The 22,690-nt window shown below is 41.6% G+C and overlaps 1 protein-coding gene across 1 annotated transcript in view; it reads right to left on the bottom strand.

Annotated features, from left to right (window-relative positions):
- Nucleotides 1-22,690, bottom strand: part of PTN (pleiotrophin) — a 266,890-nt gene that overhangs the window by 103,703 nt on the left and 140,497 nt on the right. Inside the window, exon 2 of the mRNA XM_086952975.1 lies at nt 8,409-8,509. Coding sequence (XP_086809101.1) covers nt 8,409-8,508 — 100 coding nt within the window. The 5' untranslated portion in view covers nt 8,509. The remainder of the gene's footprint in view (nt 1-8,408; nt 8,510-22,690) is intronic.

The raw sequence follows: 22,690 nt of genomic DNA, 5'->3' as shown, positions 1-22,690 counted from the left end.
CAAGGCACAAGAGGGCGAGCGAGATTTTGAGAAACAGCAGCTGGGAAGAAAAGAAGAGAGGGAGGAACTAGGAGAGAAATAAACTGACAAATAGAGAGCAGTGAGGAGAGGAAAAAAGATTTGAGGAGAAGTAAATAATGTGAGATTGGGAGTGAGAAAGAGAGGATGAGTGGGAGCAAGAAAGGACATCAAAAGAGTAAAATAGAGTGAGATGCGAAAAAACGAAGAGAGTGAGAACATGAAATAGAGGCTATGAGAAAGAGGAAGAGAAAGTGAATAAGAAGAATGGGAAGAGAGACAGGAAAGGCTGGAACCACACTCGGTCTCTAAGGGCTCTTTTGGTAGCTACAATGCCACAATGTCCTTCATGGACTAATTCAATGACCTGTTGTCTTAGGCTCTCGGATATGACAATCCTCGGGCCTCTCAATACATCACCTTCATTGGTCACGGACAATTCATATTGTATATTTTTTAATTTGGCATTGTCAGCAATAGATTTAACACTACTTTTCCAGGATTGAGTTGAAATGATATCTTTGAGGATAAGCATGTTCTTGTCAGCAAAAGTAGCAGTAACAATCTGTTCAATGGATAGGACTGCTAGCGTACTGGACTTCACAATGAAGTTTATGCACTCCTCAGATGTTTTGAATGCTGAGTTGTGACAATTTAGCAGTACTCAAGAAAAATAATTACCAGAGTTCTGGTCTTTAAATGGATTGTTCACAATTGCGTAGTGATACTCCTGCAGTCTCAAACCCCACCTCTTGAGGCGCGGGGCATCTTGGCTTTTGAATATCCAAAAATAGTGAGCACCGCTTGATGGCCTGTTATGATAGTAAAACATTTTTCTTATAGAAACACATGAAATTGTTCACAGGCCCACACTACAGCCAAGCTCTCCTTCTCTGGCTGAGAAAAGGCACTTTCTGTGTCAGACAAGCCTCAACTTGAATAGGCTACAACGTGTCTCTAGGCATTCGGATGACCATAATGTTGAGCAATTAAAATATAGTGCTAAACAACCCATTTGCATTATGCAAAAACAAATGACGTGAATTCTGCATACCCCTATAAGTAAACAGTGGAGTAAACAGTGGAGCCTTGCTGTCTGGGAGGACGTGTGTGCAACAACCTGATGGAGCGAATCTGCCAGCCAGCTGTCAAAGACGCAAAACGTACAGCACAGCGACATCTGGGTTAGCGAAAGTGATGTCACCTTCAGTTCCCTATGAGGATGAGCATGTTTCCTCCCTTACTGACCCCATTCCATGCGGCTCTTAGTTGCTCAAAGAGCTTTGATGAAATCTCAACAACTCAACCCCATCAGTGGGTAAGCAAAAGGATATCCCCTGATTCTGAAATCATTGGAATTATTGGTCTAGTCCAAGCAGTTCTGCACATATTGCCATTTGAACTCCCTGGTCACTACCCCAAGGCATGAGCAGGTTCCAGCTTACTCCAGCCCATTTGGTGGGTGCCCTCAGACTCTTTGGGGGCGTCACACTAGGAAATCATGGCTGCTACTGGGGAATACCATGACAGTAGCCACTTTATCCCGCAGCCTACGGGATACTGGTGCAGAACCTTCATCCTTGCCTGCTACTATCCTGGCTTTGACCTCGCATGGTACGACACTCATGACATGTTCATCACTGATGACAACACTGTGCATGACAGGGTGTGAGTTATAGTGCGAGTTACAGTTACTTCAGTTAATACAAACACATCAAAACATACACAGCATCCATGATGTATTACAGAGCATGGACTCAGAGGCAAAGAAGCTGCCAGAAAGTCCACTAGCTGTGTGTGACATTGTAGTGATGCAGTAGGAGCTAGTCTTGAGGAGCCACCTAGGGAGGTCTCGTCACCATCGAAGCCTCTATAGTTCCACCTTCAGTGAAAGGAGCCATGGTTTCAAACCACAGCCCTGTCTTTAACTAGTGAACTGTCCTCAGGTCAGATGCAACCTACACTGAGGGAGCACATTGTTTTGTGTAATCAGGCGCATCGCCTCAGTTTGGACCAAGTGAACCTAGTTAAGGGCAGCACATACATGGACAGAGTGCTCAATAAGTAATTCGGGCTCAAAAGCCTATCTCCAGCTCCCTATGATCTCTCAAAGCACAACCTTCGAATAATTGTTCTAATTGGTTTTATTTTTTTTTATCACTTTCAAATGTTTCGCTTGAAGGATCAGTGATTGATGAACTGGTATGGGGTTGCTGCATTCTTGAAGATGTTGTGCTGGGACAGTTGTACCTCGCAAATGAGCTACATTTAGACCGCTCTGTCATGTTGTGTGGGTATATCGCCAAAATATTGCTTAAAAAGTATTTTGAGAAACAAATATTGTGTCAAAAAAAATGTTATGACAAAAATATTGTGGAACAGAATATAGAAGGTAAGAATATCCTCTGAAAGGCGTTTATATATCTTTTGTAAATATAGTTGTAATTAATATCATTTTTAATTATTTAGTTAAGTGTTATTATTTTTGTGCTTTTGCTTATTAATATGTTAGGGATGTTTAATTATTTTTTGTGTGTTTTTTATTTTTTTAGTTGGTCATATATTTTAGTTTTTTGTATATTTTATGCCATTTTGTTTTGGGGGTTGTTGGGTTTGTGGGAGAATGGGGTCGGACATTTTGTAAAAAAGTTGTCATTGATTATAAAATTCATTTTAACAGATTGTAATTTGTTAGTTATGGAACTAGTTTTTTACTTAATAGATACATTTAAAATATGGTAATAGTTTTTTCTTTGCTCATTGTTTAATTAGTTAATTGACAGTTGATTATTTACTTGCTTTCATTAATATGGATATTAATTACATATATTATGTTTACTTTTTTGGGATAATAATCAATTTTATATTGTTTTTTTTTAAATACCATGTTTTGTTTATTTTTCTGCCATTAATTTAGGTTGGTTTGGTATTGTTTTGAAATATTAGTATCCTAAAGTTGGAAGTGTTTTAAATCTATTTTAATGTTCAATTGATATTGTGTAATATAATTCTATATATAATTTCATATGTTCATTTTGGGTTTTTAGTTTTAAATTACATCAGATATATAATGTTCAAATATATACTTTTGATATGAGTATGGAAATATATTTTGGGTTTTTTCATTTTATATATATGTATTTAATTTAGTATTAATTTAGGATATAGAAAATAAATCTAGAATTTAAAATTTTCCCTAATATAGCCTTATAGCCCGCCTTAGCGGGCTATACCGGCTATTAAAGGCCGCTCCCGTGTTAAAGGCTGAGCCAAAGGCGAGGGACTTTAACAAGGGAGCGGGACTTTATTAGCCGGTATAGCCCTGCTACAAAAGAGTTATAAGGCTTTTAGACTATTTTGCCACTGGAGGACAGAATGTTTTAACAAATAAAACAAAGGCTTCTCGAAGCTCAAGGGGATTTAAATCCCCTCGAGCTCCGAGAGGCCTTTGTAAAACATTGGAATGTTGTTCTGCGGGCCTTTACCGGCCCGTAGAAGCAGGGAGCACTCCATTGTCTTCAATGGAGCTCCCAACATTCCATTGTTCTAATGTTGCTTATGCTGTAGTGGAAATAGTAAGTCTGACTTCTTCAGAGTCCAGCACTTTCCCTACTGTTGCTCCGGTTGAAGTGGGAAAAGTGAATCTGATCCCTCCAACCTTTCTAAAGGCCAACACTTTCCCTATTGTTGCTCACCTCCAAATGGGAATAGTAAATCAAACCCCTCTGAAGTCCACCAAGTTCCCTAATGTTGCTTACACAGGAGTGGAAATAGTAAATCTGACCCCACCAAAGTCTAAAATTTGCCCTAATTTTTCTCAGGTTGGAGTGGGAGTAGTAGTTCTGACCCCACCAAAGTTCAACACTTGCCCTAATGTTGCTCATGCCAGAGTGAGAATTGTAAATCTAGTCCCTTCAAAGTCCAATACTTTCATTAATGTTGCTTACATTGTAGTGGGAGTAGTGAAGTTGACCCCTTCAAGTCTATTTTTCATCAGATTGTTTCTGTTTTAATATTTTTACTTTTAAAAGTTACTTTTGAAAGTTAGTTTCATGCCAAATAATTTCCATTATTAATTTTTGTAGTAATATTTGTTTATTAATTTATTTTTTCTGTTAAGGTTGTTATTGAATACATTTATTTATATCTAGTGGTTGTTGTTGTTTTATTATTTATGCTTAAATAAGAATTGTATTTTCTAAATATTATGTTTATTATTTTTTGCAATTATTTTTAAGCATATTTTTTTATTTTAGGCTTGTAATTTATTCATTTTTAGTATATTTTTATATTCTAAAGATATATTTGTAGTAAATATAGAACATAATAGTAAAAGTTTGATTTGCAAACCTATGTTATGACATTATTGTGATCCTCTACATTTTGTTGTAAATATTTCTGACTTTACATACAATGATTCAGAAAAGGAGGGTGGTGATGGACAGAGTATCTTAATTAAGCAGACAATTCCTACACAGTCCAAAGATCAGGGCTTGATCCATCACCGTTTTTTTTTTACATACAATGAGGCTCATTATGATGGCGGGCCCGCCATCATAGTCCGCCCGCCACCATAACGGTGATAGGACCGACCGCTAGACGTGCCGCGGTCCCACCAGCCCAATTAGGATGCGCCCCACATACTGGGTACTACCATGGGTACCCCCCAAGTGCACTCCCCCACCTCCCGGGGGCCCGCAATGGGCCCACAAAGCCAATCCCTGGCAGCCCTTTCATGGCGGCATTGCTGCCATGGAAGGGCCAGTATACCACCCACATCATAATATGGGTGGTGGTGCCTACTCAGCACCGCCACCATATTACTGGCCCAGCACCACCCGGCCGGCAATCAGAACGGTTGCCGACCGGCGGAAAAGTGGTGGACAGACTTTCCGTCCGCCGCAATACCCACCACCATCATAATATGGTGGGGGTATTTCTCGTTATGCCATTGTAATGGCCCCCTAAGTTTGTAAAGTGGATAACTGTGCCATGGATTCTTTTTTGTGATATTTGTGTTTTACAATTTTTTTGTTCCCAACATTATGTGGCCACTACAGCTTCTGAATCACTTTGGGCAAATAGCAGGGTTTACTTAAATGGCAGTGATTCGCTTACTGAAAGGTTACAGGAAGCCAACACTGAGTGGGGGAAGTATGTTGATATTCCTGGACCCCCAAAGACCCTAAATATGTCAATTAGCTTGAGCTCTAAAAATATAATAATGTTTGAAATAAATACGAGTGCAGTCGAGAGACATTGTTTTATTCATTTTGTTGTTTATCTAAGAAATAGGAACATGATTTATCGCCTTAGTTTCTGCAGATTTCTTAGATGTCCTTCATGTATTTAATCTACTCTTCCTGTAGAAATATGAAACTAGGAATCCATATTTTCTATGAATCTATGGTTCATGTTGGTTTAAAATCATATGGCAATATAAATAGTGATGTCTTATCGCTAAATATCACTTTTACTCTCACATACTTGTCTTCCAAATTCATCAACTAATACAAAGTCTGACCCATCAATTCAATATTCATATATTTATAATGGAGTGTCCTGGTATTTCTAACATACTCACCTGCCTACATAAAATAAAATAGTCTGAGTATTCTTAGTTTCTAATCCACATAAACATCATAACTGCAGACTCCAGGGTGCTCTCAGCCTGTCACCAGTATTTCCGAAAGAAAGGTAGCACCCAGAAGTGAAACCAAAGCTAAGTGTGTATAGAATTTCTGGCTATATGGTCTTAGAGGTAGTTTCAACTTAGATCAATCTTTGCATAGGAAGACTAAAAGTTGCACACTTTTGTTACACAAAGTCATGCAAGATCACTATTGTATTTTCACTTGTTAGCTCTTTCTATTCCTCCTTGAAGACTGAATTGACGACTGAGTCTTCAGCTAATAATAAGTAGTGCAATCTTATTGTTTTTATGGGATGTTTAGAGAAATCACTGCCTAACAAAAGAAAGCGCGTGTTGCGAGCACCAAATATTATATTGAACAGAAGATGCTTAGCTGACTGTAGTGTAGCAGTATTAAGTGATCTCAGGGCAAGTATTATTGGAAAGTAACCTACAAAGGCTCAATGTTTCCTTCCTTAATGGGCACTAGATACTATCCACCTACCATATTGACGCACTGTACATCAATATTGGTACTTTGTATCCATAAGGGAGCTTAAGAGATGCATCGAGAGCGACATATTGCTTATTAAATTGGTTGACTTTCTGCATCTAGGATGCCAGGCCTTTTCTTGGTGTCCGAGGACAGTTAAGGCTTACTGGGCTGCAACTGTAAAAATGTGAGGTCTTTTAATGTGAGTGTCCTTTGTCCACAATGCTGGTGAACTCCAACCTGATGACCAAGTACTCCACTTTCCCCCTTGACTCTCCCATTATAGTGAGTTCCAACAGCCAAGACATACTTGAGGACGTACAGCGAGGTTGGACACCTAGAATTAGGGGTGCACATAATTTACTTAATTTGCTGTAGTTTATTTATGTGAAATTAAAGTAAAATTATGTGATATCATGCTGAATTACGCCAGGAGAACACCTCATAGTAAATTGTTTTGATGCACCTGCTACAAATTCCAAACATGTTTCTCAACAATACACTTCCCCCAAAGGACAAAATGCTTAACCTTTCTTTGAAAAACAGTGCAGTCTTCCTTGGGTGTCCTAACGATGACAGGTCAAAACCTTCCTTTTGAATTTTCATAAGTCATACCTATTTAGGTCTTATTGCCCAAAGGGCAGAATGCATTTAAAAGTAGGAATTGTAGGAATGTAATGTTAAACATATCCTTACAGTGAAAAAACACCCAAAAGCTATGTATGTAGCAAGGCTGACTGTTCCAAAGGAAAACAGTGTGCTAAATTATTACATTCAATACTGCTAATTTTAGTAAGGAAACAGTCAAAAGAAGAATTGAACAGCTATTTTTAATTGTTACTAAAAATCCAATTCAATAGTGATGTTAGATTTTTGATAAATGTTAAGGAAAAGGTACCTTTAGAAAGTTACCTTTTCCTTGCGTAAATAAAGCCTGGGGAGGCATATTTGCATGTGTTCTCCCATTTGTGCCAGTCAGTAATTAGCATCTGAATAAGTGTGAATGGGTATGAAATTCCTCCTAGGAGCAAATACTGGGCAGATATGATCCCTCTAAACCAGAGAGAATATGCAGGGTGAGGCGTGAGCATCCTATTTGACATTATAGTGTCAAATCCTGCGTGAGTGTCAAATCCTGATTGGTAGGTTGTCTCGTGTTTTACATATAACAACTGGGGCGCACTTCAAAGGGCATCCTCTGTTGCAGGCAAATACAAGCTGAAACCTGGACAGGGCCCTTCCTTTATCCTACCAGCAAGAAAGGTTCCAATTATATGTTTCAATTCCTGTTGTAGTGTCAAATGCACCTTGACAGTTCTGCTGGGGTTTTCATAGAACACTGGGCACACACTTGAAAGGGGGTAAGCAGGGTGCCTAAATAGTGCGTGTGTGTGTATCCACTGTATGGTTGTTGCAAAACCCTGCCTTGTTCCACCAGACACCTGTCTCTGGATTTAATGGGGGGGGGGTACAATAACTTATGTGGGAAAACACTACGATTTCTATACTACATTCCTCACACATACCCCAGGCCTCAAATCCCAAGTTAAGTGTGGCCGAAGATTTCCGCATCTTGAAAATGCGAAAAGTGTAAATGGTTGGCACAGGGAACCTTTACCCCATTGGTTATGGTCTGCTCAGGAGTCCTTCCCACCCACTAGCTTGTGTCAGACATAAATGCAACACATTCCAGGCACCCACTGTAGAACACTCCTATGCCTATGGAAGAAAGGTGCTTCCTGAGACCTGAGAGGGTCCTAGAAGAATGGTCCTGTTCTATCTCTTGCACCCAAGACAAAGAAGTAGACTCCAAGGATCATATTGGTGATCTTCTGTTAAAGCTTAAAAAAGCACACAACAAGCCACAAAAGGCCTTTTCCTGAAACTGGTTAGTGACAAATGAACCAGGACTGGACCTTGGTGTTTGGCCACTGCATGGCACCCTAAGAGTATCTACATGCCTCCCCTGAAGTCCTGGGGGGAGCTTTAGAAGTTTACTCCTGTGACGAATTGGGACTTAAAGGACTAAAAAGTCAGAAGGGAAATATTTGACCTAACGAATCTGGTTGGTGTATCCAACCTGCGCTCCATCACACGTCAAATTGCACCTAGGTCCTGATCTAACGTGACAATTGACTATCATTGACAGTTTATGCTTCTTGGTGCTATTCCTATTAAAATCTTTAAAATGTCATATCTCCGGTTCCCCTTATTGGATTTTTTTACCATGACAAAGGTAACAACCGCTGGACATGAATCCCTTACCTGGCTTCTCCTTCTTCACAGCATCCGCACCAACAACGGCAAACACAAGGAACATTGCCATGAGGCTCACAACAAGAAGCCGATGATGCTGCAGCTGCATTCTGTAACGAGGGACAAAAATGACTCAGCCAACCAACCAAAAATGGCAGACATGTATGATACCTGCTTTCCATCTCTCACTCGGCTCTCCTATCAAACAAATGGTTAATTTCTAGCCTCACTTGTTTAGTAAAATCCAAAACTTCTTTCTTAAGACTTGTTTATTTCCTCCCTGCAGTTTCCAATAATTCATTGTGTCAACCCATCCGAGGCCATTCCACTAGCTCTTCATGCAGCTTCCACACTTCCTCCACTAATGGTGGTCTTGCTTTCAGCATTATTTCATAACAACAATAGTAACTTCATGCTGTTTCATTTCAAGATCAAATAAAGCAACTTTATATGCCAGCCTTACTCTCCCTTATCCACTCCCCATCCCTCATTATCACTTTAGAATAGGCATCTTTAGAGCCTTGTGTCTCTTGGGCATCTTAACAGCATCAGTGCTGCCTAATTGTAAGTTGGCACATGGCATTTTTATAATAGTATAACTTGATTGCTCATAGGAGAGTTCAATGGGTGCTTTCCCCTGACCTACACTTATCAATAAGAACATTAAAGCGGACCTTTGGACAACTTACCCCTAATTCTCTTTTTATTTTAGTTTTAAGGCTTGCAACCAGATGAACTATGCCATGAAACAATCCCAGAACAAATGCATCACGGTTCCACCACAAACCTGGTATTGGATGGCATATGTGGCACACTGGAGCAGGGGTTGAATACCTACTGTATGGTGTTTTTAAATGTCATGTTTCTACAGGACAAAGAATTGTTCCAAAGATGAAAAGTGCCCCTTTCTCCATTCACATACTGGAATGACTCTGCCCAGCACGTCTCCTAGCAATCATGCATGGACTATTCCTAGAAAAGTCTTCTGTATTTAATGTTTAACAAACAAGTCTTATTTTCACTCATGTTTTTGGTTCAGCTTTGAATTGAGTTTGTTCCCTCCTCCCATAAAAGACTCAACTGGATTCTGAGGACCTCGGTTTAAGCGATGACAACTTTTTTAATCAATCCGCCTCGGTGTAATTGATAAGAACATTTCTAATAAATACAAAGAATGAATTAGGTTTTAGAAACGTTAATGCTAAAGACCTTCTCGTTTATGTACATTGAATTTTCTTCTGGGAACTCACTGGGGGCACGATTCACAGAATGAACTTAAGACTCAATCCTAAATTTACTACTATTTTGGTATTCACAGAATGCACTTACTACTTTTGGCATTCACATAATGAACTTACTACTTTTGGTATTCACAGAAGTTAGGATTTTGGCTTAAGTCTGTCTTAAGTCTGTCTTAAGTTTGTCTTAAGACAAACTTAAGACAAAATCCTAACTTCTGTGAATACCAAAAGTAGTACGTTCATTCTGTGAACGCCAAAAGTAGTAAGTGCATTCTGTGAATACCAAAATAGTACTAAGTTTAGGATTGAGTCTTAAGTTCATTCTGTGAATCGGGCCCTAAGTATCTGCTAGATGTGGTGCAGCATTTCAGACATTCCATCTTAAATTACATAATTATATCCATGGCCTAGGGGTTAGAGGCGGCAGACCTGGAAGCTGAGATCGGTCCTGGACCAGGGTTCAATTCCCCGCCTCGGCGGGTCTTGGGCTCAAAAATTCCACGGACTCGATAATTCTCGTTCCAGTGCCTACTCGACTCACGGGTTCACACTCTGCGACTCTGGGCAATAGCTTGCTTAATCTCCACTACGGCCCCTCGCTGCGGGATGCCTGGCTTTCACCTTGTGGATACCCTGCTGGGGTTATCTCACTGGGGAATACCAGGACGGGTTCCCAAGGCAAGCGCCTTGATGCCTTCGGGTGATACGTGCGCTATATAAATCGCAATACCTTCAGAGGTGCAGCATTACTGAAATTCCGCCTAACATCACAGCATTATCTCCATTCTGTTAGTAGCTCAGCATTACTGCCATTTTATTTAACATTACAGTACTAGTTCAATTTCCTTAGCATCACATCATTACTGGCACTCCATCTTGTATTACAGTTTTAGCTCCATTGCCCCAGTTGTTCAGCTTTGCTGACATTCCACCATACGTCATAGCATATCTCCATTCTCTATGTAGCACAGTATTACTGACATTCCCCCTTACATCACAGCATTATCTCCATTCTCTATGTAGCAAAGCATTTCTGAAATTCCACCTTACATCACAGCATTCCATTATCTGTGTAGCACAGTATTACAGACATCCCATCTTACATTACATCATTATCTCCATTCTTTATGTAGCACAGTATTACTGACATTCCACCTTACATCAAAACATTATCTCCATTCTCTATGTAGCACAATATTACTGGCATTCCACGGTACGTCACCGCATTATCTCCATTCTCTATGAAGCACAGTATCACTGACATTCCATCTTACATCACAGCAGAATTTCCATTCTCTACCATGACATGACACACATCCCTGTGTCTCATGTCACCTAACACTGCATGTAATATAAGTAAGTAACCACTACAGGAGGCCTTACAGCCCTATGGCTGGGTACCTAATATTACACTTGAGGGCATATATGCCCCTGTTCTGGTCAGTTCCATTACTGCCAGTTTAAGTGAACAGGTAAGCCATTTTAAAACATGTGCTGGACAGTGGTGAAAACGAGTTTCCCAGCTACCTGATGGCTTTATCGAAAAGAGGCCTGTTTGGTATCAAACATCTCGTATTAGTAAACCCACATCTATGCCAGTGTCCAATTTAGTAATACATTCACCCAGAGGGCACTTTAGCAAACCTACCAGCCCCTGGATCTGACTGGCTGGCTTTCATCTGCCTGCCACCCAAGAAGTTGTTTGAAAGGGAATTTCTAATGGCAGGTGGATAAGAATGATTGGTCCTGGCATGGACCTCCAAAAATTAAATTAGATTTAGTCCCAACCGTTTTCTTCAGTGAAACCAGAAAACCTAGATGTAATTTGTTGCATTTCCACTTTATCAATTGTGTAAGAAAGGAAACAACAACACGCACTCCAGTGTTTCACTTTCTTTGTCTGATAAAACTGAGCATGTTTAGATACAGGCTAACCCAATGATTAAGAAATACAAAAGATATTAAAATAACAGAACATGTATTCGTAAAGCACACATTCACCCAAGGGTATCTTGGTGCTGAAAAATAGATGTTGAGGGAAGCTGCCTGGATTTGAACCTGTGACCATGAGGTCAAACACAAGCCACTACAGTGGATGCATTAGTCCACTTAGCCATCAGATCAGGTTTTAGGAATTAAATTGCAAAATTTATATTTTTGACAGGGGCAAATAATTGGATTGTGGAATTCACACGGGCCCCCTTGATTTGCTTTAGAGTAAAGCAGTGTTTCCCAAACTGGGGTCCGTGACATATTCCCAGGGGGTTCACAGGCAGCAGTTTTAAAAGCACTGCAAAGTTCCTTGTAGAATTCGCAGTTTTCTAGCAACAATAAAAGTGTCAAGATAACACAAGTGATTAATGTAACTGCTGGAGAGAGATGAGTTTTGTCCAGTGTCAGGTTTAATTTATCTAATGTAGCACAGAGGGTTAATATACCTGCTGCAAAGAACGTGTGCCATGCCTTTTAAAAACTGTATTTTATGTGCAAAGGTCAATGGGTTACTGCTTTTGTCACAGAGATTATTTTGTTACTCTGCAGCTCATAAGAGGCAATCATAATCTAGCACAGTGACCTATAAACTGTCATAAAGAAGCGGCTTACACACGGCATGGTGCAAGTTAGTAACTTGTGTTTTTTCCCAGTCTTTCATTACCCTGATGCTGCTAAAGGGGTTTAATTGGGTGGAAATACATTTTTATTGTTAGTCAATGCTTACCACTGTGTTATGTTCTGAATCCTGAGTATGTGCTTTTCCAGACCAAGCACTCTGTAAAAATGCCTACCAGTATGAAAGACATGTGAATCCTACACCTTGTCCCCTTTGCCTTATGTAACATTTTCTCTACGCGGATTTACAAGTATGATTCATTGTCTCTATATGTGTGTGCTGTAGAGTGCTCTGACATCCTGCAATGGTATGAGAGATGCTATAAAACAAATGAAATACATGTGACAGATGTGCTATGGAAAATGAGAGGCACTGTTGAAGAGTGATAATAAGGGAATCATTGAAGAACCCCAACAAAGATTGTTGTATCCTGGTGCATAGTAAGGTCATCATTTACTATTCTTTATAAACTAATACAATTCAATATATAATGATAAATGTGCTGTATAATGCACCATTGTATCCTACATTTTCTTGGGGGGAGAGCCTAACAAAAAAAGCCCCCTAGGTAGTGGTCAGGCTCACTCACACTCACTGCACTTGGTGTGCACTGAATAGGGACTGGTCTGAAAACATTTGCCAGGGCTGCTTTGAGTTTCCTGGCAGGAGCAGGAACCTTGTACTGCGAAATAAAACTAACCATTTAAAAGTTAATCAGGAAGATGCATCACCAACCTTCCCATTAAAAGTTTCAGTTTTTTGAAAACTCTTTAAATATAAAATACTAAAATCCTTAGTAATTCGAGTATTCCTTTTGTGTGCACGTGTTTATTTTTTATTACTATTTTAATGTTTGAAATGTAAATCATATAAATCGTTGGGTGTCCCCGGCTTCCATTGGTGAGCCAATTGGGATCCTCAGGAGTCAAAAGTTTGGGAACCACTGGATTAGAGAATTTATTTGGACATGGTGGCTTTAGATAATTTATCTTGTCGTAATGTATGTGACCACTAGGTGGCAATACAACACCAATGGCCAAAAAGAGCACTGTGAGTCCGATCCGGAAATTTGCGTTCCTTCATTTTATTTTGATATTGCTTCAATTTCCTATTCTCCTTATTTACCAGCATCCATCAATGTCTGCAGACTATCTTTTCATTTTAGGATATTCCCATTCCCCTCGTCCATTTATTTGCTATTTCATCTGTCGGCAGTGCGCACGCGCCGAAAGCTCGTCACAGGCAGGCCGTCTGCACACTATCTCCGCCCATCTGCCTCTGGACAGTGTCCAGCGCTAGTCATGCTGCTCCAGAACAACCCCACGACACGGTAAAGGTTGTCTTGGATAGACGACAGAGAGGCTCAATTGAAACATAAGGCGGAAAAGACTACACGACTGCCCATGGTTGCCAAGTTTTCAGATTGCTTGTGTGGCATTCTTTCAGCGGGCTTATGTGTGGCATTTCGATGCCTTATGTGGGACAGTTTATTGATAGTAGAACGAAGCAGATATGCTCATAAAATGCGATACGTTTCGGAAATGGCCAACATAATACTGCTGAGCTCCAAATGCTTTAAGGTGGGTCTCATAGAGTGCTAGAAACATATGTGGGTCATAAACCAGGGCCACTAGAATTATGCGGCATGAAAAGAGCAAATTATGCGGCAGGGTTGAGTAAATTATGCGGCAAGAAAAGCCAAATTATACGGCATAATACAGCACATTTTGCAACAGTATTACTTCTTCATTTCTTCATTTTTAAAGTTGGTAACACACTCTGGGCATTGGTTGCACCTCATTGGTAACATCCAACCATAGCAATAAGCAACAGAAAGGTGTGTAGTCCAGCTTTGCACAAGGCATTCCATGCACAGCAACAGGTGTTAACCCATCTTTGTAACTTTTGTACCGTTTGAGCTAAAAACAATTATTTTTTAAAAAATCTGTAGATTATGTAGCAGGTGAAGGATTATGTGGCAAATGCAACAAAACTATAATTATGCAAAAAATGGCTGTGGCCGTGCAATCGCATAATTCCAGTGTCCTTGATGATAATTAACAATAATCAAGCCATTTAGTTACTTTTTCAAATGCACGTAGACTCAGTCATTTGCTTTTTATGGCAGCAAATAGAAAGCAAACGATCACATGGTGAAAAGCAATGTTTTCAACCGGGAGTTCTACATGTTTATTTGGTCTGCATTCAAAGGCCTAAGGCAAGGATCATACCATGCAGCTATGGCCTTCTGTTAAATCAAGTTAAATTAAGTCTCTGTGAGGCAGGGCTTCTAGTAGGAACAATTATAATCTTTAATTAGCTTTTGCAAACAGAAAATGTTAATTCATCCAATAAAAAGCTTGCAGGAACAACAAATAGCGTGATTGGAAACCTCTCTCCCTATCCCCTGTTTTAAGAGCATGGCACATATCAGGTCACTGCCTGCCACCGATTGGATCTCATAAAATTCCGGAAGACTGTGTTCAGTAGGTTAGTCAGTGAGCTAAAGTGTCTCTTCCATCGGACACAGGCCTTGCTGAAGCAGAGAAAGTTCGAGCCTGAGAGCCCGTGGCCATGACAACACCTCTCCATGCTCTCTGAGCAGCATCTGAATGCTAACACAGTCATGTTAGCTACTGGAATAATTTATCTATATAGGGCCCAGCGCTGAACTTTAGCAGTGCCGTCAGCAATCAGTTCGGCTGGACTGTTCCCATGAGGCACAGGGTCAAGACTGATTTGCATATGGTCAGGTCTAAACTGGGGTGGCATGGTGAGCAAAAGAATGATGGATTTAACCCAGATCTCTTGAGTGGGGGTGAATGTTTAGATTTGTTCTGCATTCCGTCCATCAATTGTGTGTCTTTTGCTGTCAGCAATCATCGGAGCACAAGGAAAGCAGCTGAAACATGCGTGACAATTTGGGCACATGCCGTGATAGGGAGAAATTACTTAATTTGCGTTAGTCTAACCCCCCATGAGTTATATTTGGCAGGGCTAAGAGAGACTTAATCCTGCGAAAAATCCATGTTCTTTTGTATGTAACAAAATTGTTTTTTGTGATATCGGAGTCTTGCTTGGCTCTATTCTTTCTATGACCGTACAACCCCATATAGTAACTGTTGCTTGCTTCTCATTGCTAAGAATGATCCTCAAATTATTTACTTGTTTGGCAATCTTTTCTAGGAAAACAGTTTAAATCACCTCTCATTTGGACTACTCACTCTAATGCAGCATTCCTAACTATGCTATTCAGAAAGTCCAACTTGTGCCACTAGACTGATTCTGGGCCACCTAGGACCCGCATCTCTCATCATCTTCAAAATTCCTTGCTTTGCCCACAAAGCTGACATGACACTGGTGCTGCTCATCTTTACAGCAGGCTAAAATTCTATCATGCGATTCGTACCCTTTGCTGCGCCAATCATCACCTGGCAGTCCTCCCTGGTGTAACCCTAGGTTTGACAACTGATCCTTTTTTTTAACTGGAAGCCAAAAAACTGAAATTCTTTCCCCATCTCATCATTCTTATCCAACCATGTCCAAATCAAAAACACAACTCAAAACTTGGCTCGTTCAAAAATATGCTAGCTTTTCACCTTTTTTGCTAGATGTCTTCAGAGCACACCCTTGTGCAGGGTAATCAATCCCGCTTTACAATTCTTTAAATAAATCAATCATGTTTTACAAAAACCATTACAAAAAAGCACTGGCAAAATCAAAAGATTGGCATTCAACGCCAAAGTGTATAGCTTTGCCATTGCTTGTTCTATGTGCACCGCAGCGTTTAAAACGAAAAACCATAAGAGGGACATTCTACAAACTGTGTAATACATTACTCCTGTTAACTGGTGCTATATTATACCGGAAGTATGTTTTCTGGAACTAGAGGAGGATTGCAGCTTAACCCCATTGCTGCTTCTTGTAAAGCCAGGCATTATGGGAAGTTGAGCCCCAGTATAAGGCAGATAAGCCAACACTCCACAAAACTGTTATTAAACTCCTGGGACTCTAATCAATGCTGGCAAAGCCATTATGTCTGTTTTTAATGTGCTAATGTACGCAATCAGCATTTATGCCTATTTAGGTTTTCAAGTGTTAGCATATTAAAAGCAGTCCTATTAAATTTACCAATGCTTGTTTCCACACAAGGATACTTATTTTCTTTGAAAGGTGTTCCCTTCCATTTCCCATTCTGGAAGCAAGCTGATTGGGTAATTCTAGACAGTTTGGACTTTTAATAAGTATAGGGAGATAAGATTGCCTGGTGGGATCCGGTCACTATACATTGAGGTTTTTCAGCTGCTGGCATTAACTTTCCATTCTGAGGTTCATAGTTTGGAATAAGAAGGAACATGCAAACACAGCTGCACTGCACTGTGAAATGACTTGCTTTCCATCTTAATAACCTGTTTTCCCCATGCAGCTTAGTCCAGGTAATACCTGGTGAGATATGTGTGGTGTAGGGAAACCCCTATTTCTATGTGTTATGTTATGTTATGTTATATGATTTTTGTATAGCGCACGGATGCCGCAGCAAAGTGGCGTCCCGGCGCTTTGGAGAATAATAACACAACACGACAGAAAAGGTGGAAAAGATGGGCCTAGATTGTGGTAAAAAGGAAGGTTTTAAGTGCCTTTCTGAAAGGAAGCAACTCAGGAATAGAGCGCAAAGAGGCAGGCAAAGAGTTCCAAAGAGTAGCCGCCAACACTGAAAAAGAGCGTCCGCCCATCCTAGATCTTTTAAAACGTGGCACAATGGCCAAATTAGATCCAGTAGAGCGAAGAGCTCTGGCAGGGACATAGTGCTGGATAGTCTGTGCAAGGATAGGAGGGGAGGCTGCTTTGAGAATCTTAAAAGTTAAGCAAAGAGCTTTAAACTTAATTCTCTGCCCCACCGGCAGCCAATGGAGATCCTGGATTGTCCGACGGGCCGAGACAAACTTCGGAAGGCCAACAAGCATCCTAGCTGCCGCATTCTGAACTCTCTGAAGGCGAGATAGCTCGGCCTGGTTAAGGCCCAGAAACAGGGAGCTAGAATAATCCAGTCTGGTAAGAACCAGGGCTTGGACAATAATCTGTCTGGTCTCCGCATCGAAAAACTTAAAGATTGGTCGGAGACACTGCAGGGTACCAAAACAGGTGCCGGCCACACGTTTTGTGTGGGCAGTGAAGGAGAGCTTATGGTCGAAGCACACCCCAAGGTTTCTAACCTCAGTCACTGGGGAAGGGACGGGGCCAAGATCAGAAGGCCACCACTGATCTCCCCATAATTCACTTTCCCTACCAAAAATAATGACCTCAGTCTTAGAGGCATTAAGTTGGAGCCGATTGTTCGCCATCCAGCCGGCCACAGCTTTTAGAGCTGACTGAAAGGTGGGGGCATCCATGTTGGAGTCGCCATTAAGTGCCACCGCCAACTGCGTGTCATCGGCGTATGACACTAAGGAGAGACCAAAACTGTGGGCTACCTCCGCTAATGGCTGAACATATAAGTTAAACAAGGTAGGGCTTAGGGCCGACCCTTGGGGAACACCCTGGAGTATGGGGCGAGAAGCAGAAACAAAAGGGGGTGTGGAAACCTTGAAGGCTCGATCCTTTAGAAAGGAGCGAAACCACTCAAGTGCCACCTCTCCAACTCCTGCTTCCATCAGGCGATGTAAAAGAATCTGGTGAGACACCGTATGTGTAGTTAGCACAATCGAAATATGTTGCGAATACAAATTAATTTCCACATTTTTGGAAGTACACAAGAGTTTAAATGGCCACACCTCCTGAACTGCTACTTTGTGTTATTTTTTAGGACACTTTTCAGTGCGAAACAAACTTTGTGCTGGAAAGTTATGTTATGTTAAATATTGCTTATAAAGTGCACGTACACCGATTTGGTTTCATGGCGCTACTCTAAGGGGTGCAGAGTCCTGGGAAGTTACTTGTATTCCTGTCTAAACAACCATGTCTGAAGGAGCCTCCTAAAGCTCATAAGATTAAGCAGGGGCGGAATTTGCGAATTTGCGATACGTGAATTCGTGCGAATTCGTAATCACGATTCGCAAAAATCCGCCAAATTCCACGAGCTTGTGAATTTTTTTTTTTGCGAGTTCGTCAGATTTGTGAACCAGTTCAGGAACGAGAACTTGCGCATGCGGTCGCAACGGTCGCGAACATGTTGTTTCCGCTTAGCCAGCCTGCTCGCGATGCCTTTTTCCTGTTTCGGGTCGCAATGACGTGTTCGCGTTCGCAATTTCCTGTTTCGGGTCGCAATGACGTGTTTGCTTTTGCAATTTCCTGTTTTGGGTCGCAATGACGTGTTCGCGATCGCGGCGTCGCTCTGACAGCTACCAAAATCTCGCAGCGCAAGCGAACAGGGAGGATAACTAATCAGCGAACCCAGAATCATGGTAAATAAATGCTGCGCGCGTGAGATTGTATTTTTGAAGCGCGAACAAAAAAAAAATCCGCCAACTCTCGAATTGCGGATTTTTGGGCAATTTCGCGCGGATCGCAAAATTGCTAAAAATTCGCACATTCCGCTCAAATTTTTCGTTCGCCATTACTTACATAAGACCTGTACAGGATCTAATTTCGAGAGGCAGGGAGTTCCAGTATCTGGGGCCTTGTACGGCGAACCTCATCCCACTGAAGCGCTTCAGTTTAAAAGAGGAAGTAGATAAAAGATGCATGTGAACAGAACAAAGATTGCACATAAGATTGTGCCTTTGAATGAGAATGTCAACAAATTTAGAACTCCTGCAATTCAGGGATTTAAAAACTTCCTCATAAGGGTTGTGACATGTTGACGCCTGTTTTGCTGAAAAATTATTCTTACTGCCTGGTTCTGTACCAATTGTATTTGATAGATTAGGTTGGCTGGAATGCCAAAGTATAGAGAATTGGCATAGCCTATGTGGGATATTACCATAGCTAAGACTACCTGTATTTTAGCTTCCTGTGTGAGGAATCTACTGATTTTTCTTATTTTTCTCATCTGGAAGAAGCACGTTGAGATCACAGAGCCAATCTGGGTCTTCATTGTGAGATCACTGTATTGTTACCTCCAATGTTTTGGCTTAGAAGGAGGGGGTGGGAGGCTGTCCTAGTTCCTTTGGCCAAAAGAGAGGACTCCAAGGGTTCAGTAATCTCCCCCCCCCCCGTTAGTAAATAGCAAATCAACACTTTACGCCAGTGTGTGGCTGAAGGTGACTGTGTCCCAGCACAAACTGCTGATAAATTTGTCGCTGAGCAAATTACAGTAGAAATAGCTTGTGTTGTGTAATGCTCAACCAGGCACACATGTTTGCAATCCGATGGAATCAACCTCATGGGCACACTGGAGGCATTGCACCGATTAAAGCCGCAGTTAAGTCATCTTGATAAAATCCTAGCGGTGACAGTAGTGACATCTCACGCTTTCTAACCCAGATGATACATTGAAAGTGGCAGCACACAATATGCAGCAAAACTCCAGAGCATTGTATATCTCTATATTGAAGCCGGAGCCTGTGCCAAATTAATAACAAGCAGTGGCAAAGCCAATAAAATCTAAGCTATTTTAGATAAATATGTTGCTTGTTGTAATGTGTGTGCTGTGTTCAATGGATGCATGCACAGACAATAAACACAGCTGGCCATCGAAATGCAGATAATACGCAGAGGCACATGTATACAGAGACAACACACAGACACACAGTCAGACAACAGATATGGGCACACATGCAGGCACAGATGGAAGCCACAGCTGTGGAAACTCAGATCTGGCAGTCTGAGATCTTAGACAGCAGGTCATCTCCAAAACAAACAGACCAGCAAGCATTAGCTACTGAAAGCAGAGCGATCCATTGTGGCATAATCGGTCTTGCATACAGGCTCACTCTTCGCAGGTATGGAGCTCCTGCAGGTGTCAGCACTGGCATAGCAGGGTAACTTTCCAGGCCCCACAAAGCTCACATCTCAGCCCCAGCAATCCAGTCAACCACAAAGCACTATGGACTCACAGGCCCAACCAAGGAGGGGTGATGTAAGCGCGTGCCTGGCTACTTTGTGTTGCAACCGGAACGTAGCTTGAGTGGGTGAACAGTGGCCAGTGGATGAGTGAGTTATGTTGCAAGGATGATCGGAAAAGGGTGCAGGTGCATTATGAGCGATTGAGGGTGAGTGAACAGTAAGCGGTGTTATGCTAACTGATATGCATACTATGCAAGTGACAGTGACAGTAGGTGGTGTTGAGAGCGAACAAATATTACTGAAGAGCTCGACACATGGTTTCAGTGCTGGAGATCCACAGATGATTCGAGTGATTCGAATTAGCCCCAATCAATAAACAAAACTCTTCTTTTTGTCTTCACACAGACTTACTTCGTGTTTGGTTTTCCACAAGTCTTACTTTAGTAAGTCATGGAAGTACTTTAGTGAATGATATGGGTGTCCAGTGTGGGTTCAGGAGGGCCAAGTATAAGCCAGGTTTTCGGTATACCTGTTGACTTTGTAACAATGTTCCTGACATATCTTTCATGGTTGTGGCTTTGCCGGAGCCGTGTTGGACACCTCTGTGATACCAGATCAGTGTTGGATGTAAACTTTGTCAAATATAATACTTTTGTTTAAAGTATCGGTATAAATGCCTTCTCTCTGGATGCTCAAGTTAACAAATGCATGTCCTGTGGGCTAGTTCAATCTTTGATTGATATTGACAACAGAGCGATAACTCATGGGGTTGACCCAAGGACCCACTGTTTGCTTGCTGTCCTGTGGGCAGAACAAACAGTTGACTGACACTCCGACAGCGCAATCGCTGAACAAGCGCCGACCCGAAGCCCCACTCTGTGTAGACTATTATGTATTACTTACAAGATATTTGTGGAGGTAACAACATTTGTCGTCTAGCACAGACCTAAATATTGAACAATATTTCGAAAAATATCAGAGGTTAAAAGTTCACTGACACAAGGTCAGGACTGGAGTGAAATGGATTAAGTAATAGCAGTTGCAACATCTTCCATAGTGATTTCAACGTGCAAACACAAGGTTCAAATACTACCACTACCTAACCCCAAATGATGCTAGGCCTCAAAGTCCAAGAAGCCACCTGAGCAAACTGAGGGACAGATTTACACGGAACTGACGCATCTGCAGAGATGCCTCAATTCCCTTGCGCCATTGCCAAATGTCCTTGCGCCACCATGGGTGCGCTGTATTTACAATACAGTGCTCCATGGCGCAAGGATCAACAGATGCGTCATGAATTCTGACGCATCTGTTGGCACAAAAGTGACGCATTGCTGGAGTTGCTCACGAACGTGACACAACAGATAGGTGAGACCCATTCAAAAACACTGCGTCATTCCTTATGCCTGGTCTGAGCAGGCGTAGGGATTTTTACGCATTAACGGCATAGAGTAACGCAGTGAAATGTTCTTATCTTATGGGATTGAATATCTCTAAAGCGCACGTTCACCGGAAGGTCTCTTGGCGCTAGGTACTGATATGTCATAAAACTCTTGTTACTGGTAAGCCTAAGTAAACAGCCACATCTTCAGAAGTTGCCTAAATTTAGTGCAGTTGGAGGACAGCCTAATTTCCAAGGGGAGTGTGTTCTATGCTCGAGGGACCGTGACAGAGAACCTGCGACCTCCTGTCTTTCTTATAGGTTGGGGTAACCAGCTAGTGGAGGGAGCTGGAACTCAGTTCTCTTGTCGGACAGTATTTCACAATCCGAGCTTTTACGAAGCCCGGTCAGCTCATATATAATGCCTTAAAAGCCATACAGCATACCTCGATCTTTGGTCTTTGCACGATAGGCAGCCAGTGAAGGTCCTTAGTCACCCGCGAGATGGAGCCCCCTCTGGGGAGGTGAACTATCAGCCTAGCAGCCTGGTTTTGAGTTAACTGAAGCTTACGCAAGAGGGAGGTCCAGATAGAGGGAATTTGCGTAATCAATTCTGAACATCACTAAAGCCATGTTAACGTGGACCAAGGCCTCCCTCGTAAGAAACTTTCTAATCTTTTTTATCCGACGCAGTTGCAGGAAACAGGCCGAGGCGCCTGCACTGACCTGCCGTTTACATGAGAGATCCTCATCAATATTCACCCTCAAACTGTTTTCTGCCTTTTTAGGAGCGGGGTGGCCATCTCACTTGTCCACCACATAGGGTTCCAGGAGGCAGTTCTATTCTTGGGGAGGACTATCTCGGTTTTATCTGAGTTTAGTTTCAGATGGTAATCGTTCATCCAACCCCGGAGAAACAGCATGCTGTTTTGAAAATGCTGCCTGGCTGGGACGCTATCATTGATCGCAAACAGCAGTTGCATATCGTCAGCGTAATTGAAGATGTTCACTCCCCTCTTCTTAAGAGTGCTGACCAAAGGTTGAATATAGATATTGAACAGATGGGGGGAAAGAGAAGTCCCCTGGGGAACTCCACAGCTCATCTTGACCTCTG

Source organism: Lissotriton vulgaris, chromosome 1_2, assembly GCF_964263255.1.
Source record: "Lissotriton vulgaris chromosome 1_2, aLisVul1.2, whole genome shotgun sequence".
NCBI lineage: Eukaryota > Metazoa > Chordata > Amphibia > Caudata > Salamandridae > Lissotriton > Lissotriton vulgaris.
This window is presented reverse-complemented; position numbering and strand designations above follow the sequence as displayed.